The following is a 12,984-nucleotide window of genomic DNA, read 5'->3' as shown; positions in this document are numbered from 1 at the left end:
CGAGGAGAACAGCTGTGTTGTAAATGAGAGACTGGTTAGTCACATCTGTCTATGGAAGCTTGTTAATTCGAGAGGGAATTGTGTGATACTGTAATTACTAAGCAACCAGAAGCTTAGACCACCTATTTTGGAGAACATAAACGAAAATAACTATAAATATAACAAAAAAATAGAAATGGGGGCAACACATAAAAGAAAGACAAAATATATATTTTTTAAAAAAGCATATTTATTAGTTCACACAATGGAGCAGTGCCTCAACATGACAACAGTAAATCAAAGCAGAATGTGTCCAACATATTGGAGAACAGATAAGTGAAAGGCGGCCGTCTTTTGTCACAACAGCGTCAACAACAGAAAAAAGAATACAACCAAAGTTTTATCATGCAGTATGTTTGTGCAAACGCTTTCTGTTCACAGACTTTCCCGTCCAAACACACACATACAAGGCAGCAGCTCCTGGCTGAAGGAATGGAGGGCTGTACAGACACATGTTTACAGTCTGCTGGACCAGAAAACTGTAGCAGGCAGAACTGTGAGCTAAGGAAGTCAGACAGAGAGACGTGTGGTCTTTATTTCACCAGTCCGATCTTCTTTGCCTCTGTTTCATATATCAACAGCCTCCACATTTTTACTATGAAGACTTCTGCTTCTTCATCGAGAACCTAAACACAAACAGGTTGGTTAAACAAACTTTGGTTAATAAATCACTGCAGTGACTCTGACTTATTATCTTAGTGTCACATGGATTACTGAGGACCAGTGAGACCGTACTGTGCCAACATGCCTACAATGACAACACTTGGCAGTTGTAATATTAATCATGCTTACTGTCTTAGTTTAGTGCATTAGCATGCTAACGTGTGCTAATTCGCACTTAGCACAAAGTACAACTGTGATGGATGCATTAAAATGTCACTAGTATTGACCTGATGATGGTGCTACAGGATAAGCTACCTTATGACCAAAGTGATAACGGTTCATCCTCAGGCAAACGTGAATGTTTGAACCAAAATTCATATCAATTCATCCAATGGTTGTCGAGACATTTAATTCAAAATCACAAATGTGAACCTCAGGTAACGCTAGACGACACGTCAGGCATCACCCTTGTCATTAGGGTACATCCTCTGAGGTCTATCAGTGTTGATGAGGTATTTTAGTCTGGACCAACACGGCGGATCGACAGGCTGTCAGACAGACAGAACACTGCCGTCCCTATAGCCATGCATAGTATGGTTAAAAACTGATAGGGAACTATTGCACTGTAAGGTGTAAAGTCTCAGCCATCAACGACATTAAATTAATCTCAATCTGTATATATCTCATCTATTTGTGATGCGTTATATTGTTTTATATATTTTGTCAGTCCCCCCATGGCTTTGTGATCTAAAAACAATTTCAACTTACCATAGCAACATCATCAAGAATACCCTGAGGGGTGCTGTGTGCCATGACCTGAGGAGAAAACAAACATTCACTTAAGATGAGCAGTAGCGCAACAGATTTTAAGGCATATACACCCTCAAATAATTAATAAAGAAAAATAAATGTCTGTTAGTAAAGTATATATTCAGAAGCTTTCGTATTTTCCACGGGAATCAGCATCTTAATGAGCTGGTAAAAACAATGTGAAACTTCAAAATAATACAGCTGAGTTTCCTTAAGTAAGAGAAACAATCACAAACCTTTGAACAGACGAAATCCACCAATGTGGGCTCCTCCTCACCGATGTATTCAATAATCTTCTTATTGATCCATGGTCTAATGCGTCGATCCATCAGAGTCTACAGGAAGAACAATCAGAGCAACACATGGCCTTATTTTCTATTACTGATCATGTTTCGACAGCAAACGAGCCACTGACTGAAATATTAAATTGTAGCTGAGAATCTCAATCCTACTGCAATAGAATATTACATTTCTACTCTGTCTTTGACCTTTTCAACATTATACAGTTTATAAAAGGTGGTAAAATTGTTGCAAATCAAACAGCCAGAGGATCTTTACCGAGTCCACCATGGTCCAGTCCAGAGGGTAGGAGAAGAGCTCAGGCCTGGCCGTGGGGATCTTCTCAATAAGGCTCTTTATGTGTTTACGTTTCTCCTCTGTGTTAATGCTTCCTTTGGCCCCTGAAATTTCTGCCCCATCCAGCCCCAGACTCTTGTCATCATCACCGTAGTCCAGTGGAACCAGTTTCCTTTTGCGAGGCTGCTCATCGGCCTCCTCATCATCAAACTTGTTGAAAACGCTTTCCACGGTCGCCAGCTTCTTTCGCTTTCCAACGTTGAGCTGGCTGGGACTGTTGGTGGCACCTGGAGAAGAGACAGACCAATTTTTTTCTGGCACAAAGCATTAATCCTACAAAAAAGCAGATCCCTCTGTGTCCTTAGTTTGCTACTGTACTCACCCAGTTTGAGACTGAGACCAATCTTGGGCCGTTGCTCTTCGGGAGGTTGGACCTCGGGAGTGTTCTCGCCTGGAATGATGATGCCGCAGGGAGATTCGTTGCCGGGTGAGTTTGGAGTTGCGTTCCCACTGGCAGAGGACACAGAGGGAGCAGTAGTGATTGGTCGCATGATGGGTTTGAGTTGCGGCTTGGCCTCTTGTGACTCCTCGCCATCGTGGTAGTCATCCTCCTCCCCCTCCACGACGTCATCGTCTGAATGCTGTGGGGGGCCTCGAGGCATCGGCTCTGCAGGCCTTCCAGACCCTCTCTTCTCCCGATCGCGATCCCTGTCCCGTTCCTTGTGGGGCTTCTCCTGGTTCACATCCTCCTCGGGCTCAAGTTTCAGGGGAGGCTGTCGCCTGCGCTCTGCCTCCTCCTCCATCTATACAAACAAACATGAAACATGAAACCATGACCAACGACCTCACTTTGTGGTTCACTCTTCATTTAGATGCGTCAGAAATCAATATTTGCTGACTGGTGGCATTCTAATAACAAATGCACTGACATCACACGACCAGACTGAATCCAGGTTAATGCGGATAATTGCAGAACGTGTTTGTATGTGAAGCAACCTGGTTTAGATGCAGCAGGCCAGTCATTAAGATTACTCCCTTACCCCTGACCTTATGTCGGAACCATGATAATGAGAAACCCACATCTGTGGCAGTGCACTGTAATCTCTGGGAGAAATCTACCTGGATTTTCCACTTCCCTGATTACGGAAATCAGATTTCTCGTGAACATGACAGTTAAGAAATCAGCTTACAAGAGAACGCAGAGTGCAACCAGGTCACTAAAGTGCATGTTAACATAATGCACGACTCACCCTCTGCAGCTCAGCGTCAGGGTCAGGGTGACCTTCAGCCAGAAGCCTCTGTCTGATCTCCTCCAGCTCCTCCTTCTCCCTCTTCCGGTCTCGCTCGTCCAATTCAGTCTCCTTTTCTCGGTCACGAAGTCGCTTCTGCAAAGCGCTGCCCCTGAGGATGAGAGCGAGAAGTCATGTCATGACAAAGAACACAAGCCAAAGTGTCACACTTCTAAATGTGCATTATGATGATTACCTGTAGTATTTTGGGTCATCTCTGTCGTCGTCATAATCTTCAAGAAATTCTTTCAGTCTTTTGGCTTCTTTCATCTGAATTTAAAACACACAAGGATTATAAATGGTCTAAAACCAACAGGAAGAACTATTTGCCAACAATCTGAACTGTACCATTTCACGACGCCTCTCGTCTTCTCTCTCTGTTTCTTTGCTGTAGTCACGACCCTTCTTCCTCTCGCGGATCTCCCAGTTTTTCAGGCGCTTTAAAAAAAATGAAGAACAGGCAGACATAAATTACTGTCATTAATTTCATTGTGTGCAGTTGCTTAAACCTGCGTTTAAATCAATCAAAATGGCAGGAGATAATGTACGTACTTCTTGATAAGCCGCCTCCTTGTCTCTAAGCCTCCTCTCAAGTCTCCTTCGTTCATATACGTCCTCCTCATCTTCTTCGCGGTCTCGTTTTTTATCTTCTCTAGTCCTCTCTCTGCAAAAGACAATGGGTTACTGGTGTTAGACTGATTCAATTACCTTAAAGTTGAAATAAGAAGAAAAATGTTAATGTAACAAAGAAGTCAAGCACTTATTTCACTTGTCGTCAGTCTTGGGTATTTGGCCTTAGCCAGCACCAACTGCTAAAAGTAGAGCTACATTTTACTACTGTGGTTAATATCATAATTGCATGAGACAGCACGCTTGTTTTGCTCTACATTGACATACAGGTATTTGTTGCATCTAATGCACCCAAAAGATCTGTGCAAAAGATCCCCTTGGACTGAGAACAGACACAACCCGCCAAACTTTTATCAGAATTATACTAGTATGTAGTTTTGACCTGTGATTACAGCCCCTGTAATAGGTTAGTCAGTGTCAAAATGACTCAAGTGCTTTGACATCACTGGCCTCCCACTGACCTCGATCTGCTGCGATCTTCACTGACGTCTCGACTCCTCTCACGCTCCCTCTCTCGCTCTCGCTCCTTTGTCCTCTCACGCTCGCGATCTCTCTCACGTTCGCGGTCGCGATCTCGGTCTCTTTCCCGCTCCTTGTCCCTCTCCCTCTCCCTTTCCTTCTCTTTCTCACGGTCACGGCGCTCCCTCTCGCGCTCCCGCTCTTTGTCCCTCTCTCTCCTTTCCCTCTCGATCTCCAGGCGCTCTTTTTCTTTCTTTCCTTTTTCCTCCTCCAGTTTCTGCAGGACCCCAACAGGAAGAAAAGGGAAAAATGTGTTACTAGACTCTCTATATCAATAAGAGCACACAAAAAAACATAAATACACGTTATCAGTGCATGATACTGAAAATGATTGACTCCCGGGACCAGACATGCTCACATACTGCCATGACTCATGGCCTTGGAGAGGCTGGGCTGCTGCAAGTGAGGAAGTCCTCTTAGCCCTGATGTTTCCTCCTGGAAGAGTGGTCCACTGCTTGAGCAGGTTTAACGCAGATACTGCTCAATTCAGGACACACTTACTTAAAACCATAAATTACAAGTCAGTCTTGAAAAACACCTAAAAATTTGAGGGAATCTGTGCTTAAATGAGGAGATACGGCACGAGTGGAAGGTAAAACCATTTACCAGTAAAACTTCTTTGGTGTTTTATCAGCGTTTTTCAGCTCTAAACATATACATTATTGTATTTTTGTTACATCAAAAGGTCGTGCATAGATCATTTCCTGCCCTCACTCCAGTAGTCAGCACTCCCCTTTATCACATACACTAATATTGAGTGATTTTTTTTCACATATGTAACAGGTCACCTCGTCCTCGGAAGTTACTCTGTGCTCTATGGTGATCTGAGATTATGCTCTGATGTAATAAGAGGCCATTCCAATAAAATCTCAGCTGTAGGCAAATAGGTATTGGTCAAACTCATGTCTGCTCACTTTCCAATCAATGTGCACTCAGGCATTGATGAAAAGTAACAGATTTGACCTGATGCAAGAGATACTGTCGGCCAAATGCATAACGTTTGACATGATGGAGTTCTATTATATCACAGCCCCATCATGTAAGTATAGTGTGTGTTACTGACTGACCTTGTAATATCTTAAATCACAAGTACTTATTAACCTAATGCTTTTTGCACTCAGCTTTACATGATACCTTGGATTTAGGGGGTTCATTCAAAATTAAGCTACTCGCGCTACAAACACACTTATGGTAATATAAAGCACTTAAGATAAAAGTATTCACCAAGTGCCAAGTCAGCTTTGAAACATTAGGTCAACAAGTTCTATCTATACCCTTAAGATCACCACTATATAATGCCCCGGTATGGTCTGACCTACGGGCGCCAAGTGGATTAAAACAAGCCTAAGCTTAACGTGGCAAATGGCCCAACTAAGTGAATTACATAATCAGCTCCCATGTGTTTTCTACATGGTCTTCTGAGATGCAAGGGAGCAGTGCCAGACTGCAAAGCAACTGCTCCCCTGCAGCAGTGTGGGCGTTCTGTATGGAGCAGAGTGACTGACCCGGGAACTGGGAGTACACTGTATTGCAGAAGTTTGTTCTGTGGTAAGTAGTATATAATTGCAATATATAGTTGTTGTTTTTTTTACAGCGTATAATCCCTGAGAGTTGTTGAATAGGAGAAATAATACTACTAATTATGTTGATATATGCTTTTGCTGAGAGTCAAAGAGACAGGTGGCCACATTTCCAGAGATTCTGTACTGCACTAGATACGTTTTGCAAAATCAATCCCCTCTGGAGACCTTTGTGATTTGTAGAGTTGCCTGCTTATCTGAACTCTAAATATCTAAATAAACACTAAATATTGATCTTTTGTCCACTTTCTAACTAGTTGACATAAAAATCATGGCATTTTCTACAGACCATTTTGGAGCTATTGGTGTGCAACTTACAGGTGATGAACTATGGTTTCAGCGCTTCTCTGCCCCTACACATCCTACAGGCTACGTGTGGGAGGAAAAGCAGGTCAAGTGTAAAGTCAAAGTAATCAGGAAAAACGTCCAAACGATACCTGTGAAGCAGTTTATCTAATTACAGTTCATCCACATAAATAACATCAACAACGTGTTTTTAAATTCATGTCTGAAGCAAGTGAGATACTGTATTCCATTTAGCCACAAGGAAATTAGTGAAGAAGTCTTACCTGTAGGTCGTCTTCTAGTGTTTCTTTGGCCTCTCCAACCCAATAAATGGTATAAAATAAACCATAACCCTGTCAGACCCACAGTTCAAACCGTCATCTAACCGATTTAACAAATGTCGGCTGTTGGCGTTAAGTTCTGTACATCTTGATTGGTTTAAAGTATTCAAAGAACCCTGTTAGAAATGTGGGTCTGACAGCTAATAAGTGATAAACAAAATAAAAAGAGGGACAGGATGGAGGAGGTCTGAACTACCTGCTCTACATGAGAATTAAGTGCTACATTGTAACTCAGCTAAACTTGATTCAAATCAGCATTTGTAAACCATGGTTTTTTGTCCAATGCAGTGGGAGGACTTTTGGGCAATATACAGTACCTTACAACTATTTTGTTCTTAACTTTTTTCCCATCATAAAACTTACCTCTTGTTCTAACTTTCCATTAATGGAAAAACAATTTCATGGCTAGTTTTAAACGTTCTACTTGAAAACAACTAAATCATCATTTCAAACCCTGTCACAGAGGTGGGCCATAATAACTTGCATTCATGTTTTTAAACCTCCAAACTTTTATAGTGTATGTCTTGTATACTGTATGTAAGTTCATCCTCTTTGTTGACGGCAGTTTGTTCGGCAGAGGACATCAATCATGTGTTTTTACAACACATATCACATCAAAGTGCTGATGGCAGAACCTTAGTTCATACAGTAGCTGACATGACACTAGCATGACTTGCTCCTAATATGTCCCACCTCTGTAGCAGTATTTGAAATTGTGATTAAGCTACGACTTCAGAAATTAAGTCCAGTTCCATGGTGTTTTCTTTATCTTGTCCCTGCAGCTTTGTCCTGCTCACTCACACAAATAATGTCAATGTGATTCACAAATCACACATATTTCATTAATTTCCTGGTTCTCTCGTTGTTTAACTAAATGGGTGGAGTCGCTTAGACACGGAAAAGAAAAAAAAAGTAAATAAGTGTTTGAAAACAAAACTAGAGAAAAACAAATATGAGGACTTACCTTGCAGGTCTTCAGACCACAGAGTGCTGTGGAGGGGCGCTCCCTGCTTTAATAATACTACAGGCTGCAGTTCAAACTACTGCAGTGGTTAGGCTCATTCAGTCTGTGTGTGTTCTTCAAACACCTCATTTATTATCCGAGGACCTGCAGAGGTTCACTGTGCTGCCCGGCCTTCTAAAACCTGACTGAATGCAAGTGCAATGTGCTACATTTGTACATCCCAGTTCCAGCCCCAGTAACAGTGGCACTTTGTTTCCTCGATTCCACGTTTAAATAAAAATAATGGAAGTTAAGTGAGAGCCAGTTGCCCCTCTGCAAACCCTCCAGAAGGGAGCGCCCAACATGAGTAAAGAAGAAATTAAAGATCATACTTACATCCTATCCTCGCAACTTTTTCCAAAGCTGAGATTCTGAGATTCATCTTGCTCTAGTCACCAAATGAACTCTACCACATTGGTGGGGTTTAATCAATAGATTAGCTTTAGATGGAATTTCACATTGTGTCCATGCACTCTGTGTGATGACTTTAGCTTGTGCAGAACTAAAACCTTTGGTCTCAAATCAGTATTATAATTATTAACAACTTTTGCCAAATTTGGAAATACAATACTATACTACTATATAACCATCTATGAGTGGTTGTTGGAGTATTTGAATACTTAAAGCCTTAAATAGATGCTATAAAATATTTGTATCAACATCTTCTACTTTCTATTTCTTTAATGTTTGAATTTCACTATCTCAAGACCATAGTTGACAGTAACAGAACAGTCTTATGGAGGAATTGCCAGCATAAATTATTTAAATTCCAGCTCCATTTTGCTGTTGAGGAATTTCTAATTACAAATGTGGAGGATTTCTTCTCCAAAACTTAATTACAGAGTAAGAGCAGTTTGATACATTACCTTGTGTGTGTCGCGAAATTTACTGATCTCTCTGGAAATCAAGTCTCGTTTGTCATCTTCCATCTCCATGGCATTGATATCCTCCTTACACAAAGGAGAGAAAGAAGGGAAAAAACACACTAAGTACTCAGCAGTTACTATAAATAATCCTGTGTTATCACTACATGGTACGGCTCGGCTCAAATCAGTGGTCTGCAGTATTTTGGCGTCTACTTTTAGTATTGGCTCTGTTCGTTTGGAACCTCAATGGAGGTGATACAAAAAAAGTACCATATACCAGGTTCTCCCTACAACTTTTGCTGAAGGAAAACCATTCATAGTGAGAAGAGTTGAGTCAAGCTGAGGTACCCTGTGGTAGAAAAGAGGTCTAAGCTACAAATCAAAGAACATCTACATTGCACAAACAATACCTCCTCTTTCTTCTCTTTCCGCTTCTTGTTGCGAGGTTGACTGTCAGGGTCCTGTGAGGGAGCATTGAGCTCACTTGCATACTCTCGGATGAGGACGTCTATTGCCCCTTTCACAACCTGGTCCCGATGCAGAGTTTCTTCATCAAGAACCTCCTCCTCATCTTCGTCCCCATTCTTTGATCCACCACTGGCTCCCTATAAAACAAAAGTCAGAAAAATGGGAGAAACAAACTTAAAAACCCAATTTCACAAAATTGTCAATGTAACAGAAGCTCTCATTAATATCTTTTACTCAGCAGGTGAACAGCGTACCCCATTGGCACTCCTCTTCTTCGCCTTCCACTCATCTAGCTGGGCTTTAGTCTTGGCATCTACTTTGACCAACAGCTTTTTGTCACCTAAGAGCAACTCGTGCAGAAGTCTGAGGGCTCGCAGTGTGGACTCAGGCTCCTTGTACTCACAGAACCCAAAGGCTTCCAGGATTTGAGAGCAGAAAGAAAGATGTTAAAAACTAACAAAATACATGACAACTTAAAATATTTGCAGTGAAACACATGGAAGCCGATTATGTAATTTCACATTCAACTTCAAAGGGGACCTTTCTATAAATGCCCAATTAACTCCACCGTGATTCAGTGCTGCAAGAAGTACAGTGGGATGAGTGCTTCAATAAAATTGCAGTGGCTCTCTATTGTCATATCTGGAGTCTCAGGACAACATACCGTAAACATGCAAGCACATAAAAAGAAGGTTGCTTAAATGTGCTGTGCCCTTTTACCTTGAAGTTTCCCAGAGGCACCTTGGACCCTTTTCCAGCTTAGAACAATACCACATTTCTACAGTGAGAGAGAACAGAGAGGAAGAATTGTTTAATTTCACATTACAGAAGCTAATGTGAATTCAATGATCAATTAATCACTGCTGAGAAGGTTGGCACAATAGTGTTTGTGTATCCCTGAGCTATTAGTTCCTGGGGATTTGTCAGTGGATAAGTGAACTGAGCAGCTTTGATCAAAACCCGTGATGTGGGCAATGTGAGAGTGTTTTTCTCTAAAACTGGGGTGATATAATCTGCTGTAAGTGTCTGTTACCTGCAACCCTTAACATGAGCAATTCACTGTTGCTGCCTATTATTTTATCAATCCAGTGGGTGCATTCAATCAACTCACCGCTAGGAGCTGTCTGACCAGCATGTCAGATGCCTTTTCAGAGATGTTCCCTACAAACACAGTGGTGGTGGGGCCACTGTTGTCCTCTGTGTCCTTGGCTCTGATGCTGCCAGGGTCCTTCTTTGGAAGCACTGGCTTCTGTGCTACAGTAATTGTGGTCGGGACAAGAACCTGCAACATCAAATGGCACTTTATATATTCAGTTGATACTTTTATCCTGACCAACAATAAAAGCAACCAAAGATAAAACCAGAAATACCACAAGAGTCTGATAATAAGTCTAAAGGCAAATTGAACTGCCAAAGTTGAGCAGCACACTTGCCAAAAACAAAGTGCATTAACTGAGCTACACTGTTAAGTTGGATTGTGTATTCAACAGCAGGTCATGCAGAAGGAGCGGAGTCCAACTCACTGTGGGTGTGGGCGTCACTACACCCATATGAACTGGGATCATGGGAGTACCTGAAAATAGAAGCAAACACAATAATCACACCATGTATTGAGGCATACAACAGCACAAAACCACTGACAATCATACGACATTGTTCACCTCAGCTGTGAAACTCAAACTCAACATTATTTCTTAAATCTTCTTTTAAAACTCACTTTTAACTTACTGCTGTGTAGTGACTAATGATTTTTGTAATCAGTGAAATCATGTTTCATGTCTTATATTTTGATTTTGGTATCAACTTTTGTTGACACTGTAAATCAGTGTTGTGTTAGTGATTACCCCAGGGGAAATGGTCACGGTTTACTAAACAAATACTGGCACATGTCTTCCTATTTATTCATGTAATCAGTACAATTTGTGACTTCAATCCTCTGAGAGTTCAATGTTGATTAAACTTATTATATTTGTAGGTAAGTCTCTTTAATTTTTCATTACCATTTCCACATGCAGATAACTTTTGTGTTTCTCATCTTGACATCACTAACCCTATGTTGGATCATTTTAAAATTTATGCTTTAGTTGGCACGATGCCACCTTGTGACTGTTCTTACAATCTCACTGAGCTGCAACTGAACAAATAGTGACTGTTTGCACTCCAAACTGGAACTGCACCCTGACTTTTCACACCAAATATTACTCGAGGGACCAAGCGTCTGACTAACCAACAGAGGTGTGTTAGTATCGTTACCTGGCGGGACAGCCTGGGCAAACCCCCCATACTGAGGAGGTGGGATCCTGGGAGGTAACTGCGGGATACCAATCTGCTGGCGGTTGATGGGAGGAGGGTAAGACATCCTGAAATATGCAGGAATCTATGGAGGAGAGAGGATATTCAGCATAAGACGGAGGACACAATGTTGACGTTTTTACAGGGTAAAGCAATATCAAGTTAATCACTGTGTTAAATGCTTAACGTAGATAGCGCAACTGAATACTGACTTTGCAAACTAAACGGTTGGGATACCTGCTCGATTGAGTAATAGCTGAGTAGCCTCCACGTTTAACGTTAACTAGCTAAATTAGCTCAAGCTAGCTAACATACTCTGTGGCCTTGCTAGTTCACATTAGCAGCAGCGGTCATGTACGGATTTACTCACCAACAGTCAAGCGTAAAATCAAAACCACTGTTTTATAATACTATGGGATATCTAAATAAAAGCCCATTAAACACGGTAAACACAAAAACGTAACGCTGAAGATTAGCGTTAAAATAATCACCGGTAAGCTACAAGAGCCCCAACGGATACAAATAACTGGGACCTATTCTTCTCGAAATGAATCATGGGATAGCTCAGCAACCTGTTTGGCTTTACTTCCCTGAATTCCGTCTCGCAGGCAAACACTTCCTACTAAATATACAGCGCATATTTCTCTCAGTTTCTCGTAGGTAGTTTTCCACTAAATGCTTGTACAAATGGCATGATTTATAATTTCTGGTTTGTTTGTAACAGGAGCTATCGGCAAATAAACGTGGCCATTATGTAACTTAAGGTGGACATGTGTGCATTCTTAATCCTAAAAATTTGATTTAAAAAAATGTATGTACTGAGTGAAACATCATGCAATAATTGCAATAAGATTTTTTTAAATTATTATTTTGGTCAAAACAAATGGTCTAAATATTCAGGAAGGCTAACTAGATTTACATTACTTGCCTTAAAATACCCTTGGCAATATGAACTGAGAAAAGAGCACAAAGGTATTTATAGTCATTTGGTAGATGCTGTTATCTATATAAAAGTATAGTTTTTGTCCCCACACATATATGCTTCATACCTGGGATGGAAGCACACAACTAACTGAATAAATGATCTCTGGATTTTGTACTGTTGGTCAGACAAATAATGCGCTTTCAAAACATAACCTTGGGATCTAAAAATGATCAATGACATCTCTCAGTATTGTCTGGCATTTCAGACTTTCAACTGAATCACTGGAAGAAATGCACACACATATATTTTTGTCTCTTTTTTTGCATTGTACAGCTGTAGACTGTAGAGCTGTAAACAGTCTCTGTGTATGTCCATGCAACAATAAAGTAACAGATATTAATCTATTATTCAAAATTACAACATTTCAAATCTTTCTAGGTCTCTTTATAGTCTAGTAGGCATCAAAAAATACACAGCATAACTTGGAAATAGTTAGTTCCAGAAAGAGGAATGTGTAACACATGATGTAAATAGGAAAAAAAGATTGCAATAGTGCTTTGCCCATCTAATATTTGAGTGGGTGATTGTTGAACGCCACCTGTGATGTTTAATTAAAAGCAGAATGATGCAAATTGTCTTAATTTCTACAATCCTGGAGTATCGACGTGCTTTAAATCAGTAATGTGAAGGACCTTGGTTGGACAAAATCCGTAGGAGAGGGAGATTTGTGCACATCCTGGGAAAAAGATTTGCCTAAC

General features: G+C 40.9%; 1 protein-coding gene across 2 annotated transcripts; it reads right to left on the bottom strand.

Annotated features, from left to right (window-relative positions):
• Positions 1-209: 209 nt before the first annotated feature.
• Positions 210-11,837, bottom strand: rbm25a (RNA binding motif protein 25a). Of its 2 annotated transcripts, none has more exons than XM_070841804.1 (18): positions 11,672-11,837; positions 11,263-11,386; positions 10,533-10,582; positions 10,121-10,291; positions 9,730-9,787; positions 9,264-9,424; positions 8,952-9,146; positions 8,542-8,625; positions 4,409-4,683; positions 3,870-3,981; positions 3,666-3,755; positions 3,514-3,587; positions 3,279-3,429; positions 2,411-2,831; positions 2,011-2,315; positions 1,689-1,787; positions 1,411-1,458; positions 210-665 (listed from the first exon to the last, which is right to left on the bottom strand). In XM_070841804.1, exons 2-18 carry the CDS (start codon positions 11,366-11,368, stop codon positions 573-575), a joined length of 2,493 nt encoding a protein of 830 aa, XP_070697905.1. In that variant the 5' UTR covers positions 11,369-11,386; positions 11,672-11,837; the 3' UTR covers positions 210-572. The 2 variants fall into 2 exon arrangements, with proteins under 2 accessions (XP_070697905.1, XP_070697906.1); XM_070841805.1 differs by having other exon boundaries at positions 8,542-8,622.
• Positions 11,838-12,984: the final 1,147 nt, after the last annotated feature.

This window comes from Pempheris klunzingeri, chromosome 13 (assembly GCF_042242105.1).
Source record: "Pempheris klunzingeri isolate RE-2024b chromosome 13, fPemKlu1.hap1, whole genome shotgun sequence".
NCBI classification, from domain to species: Eukaryota; Metazoa; Chordata; class Actinopteri; order Acropomatiformes; family Pempheridae; genus Pempheris; species Pempheris klunzingeri.
Note: the sequence above shows the minus strand (reverse complement) of the source record. Positions and strands in the feature narration are given on the sequence as shown.

Excerpts from the sequence above, each read along its gene's own strand:
- rbm25a (XM_070841804.1), bottom strand. The coding sequence starts at position 11,368 with ATGTCTTACCCTCCTCCCATCAACCGCCAGCAGATTGGTATCCCGCAG. Across the intron at positions 10,583-11,262 it reads TGCCCAGGCTGTCCCGCCAG|GTACTCCCATGATCCCAGTT; the intron begins GTAACGATACTA and ends TTCTATTTTCAG. Across the intron at positions 3,588-3,665 it reads ACGAGAGGCGTCGTGAAATG|ATGAAAGAAGCCAAAAGACT; the intron begins GTACAGTTCAGA and ends TTTTAAATTCAG.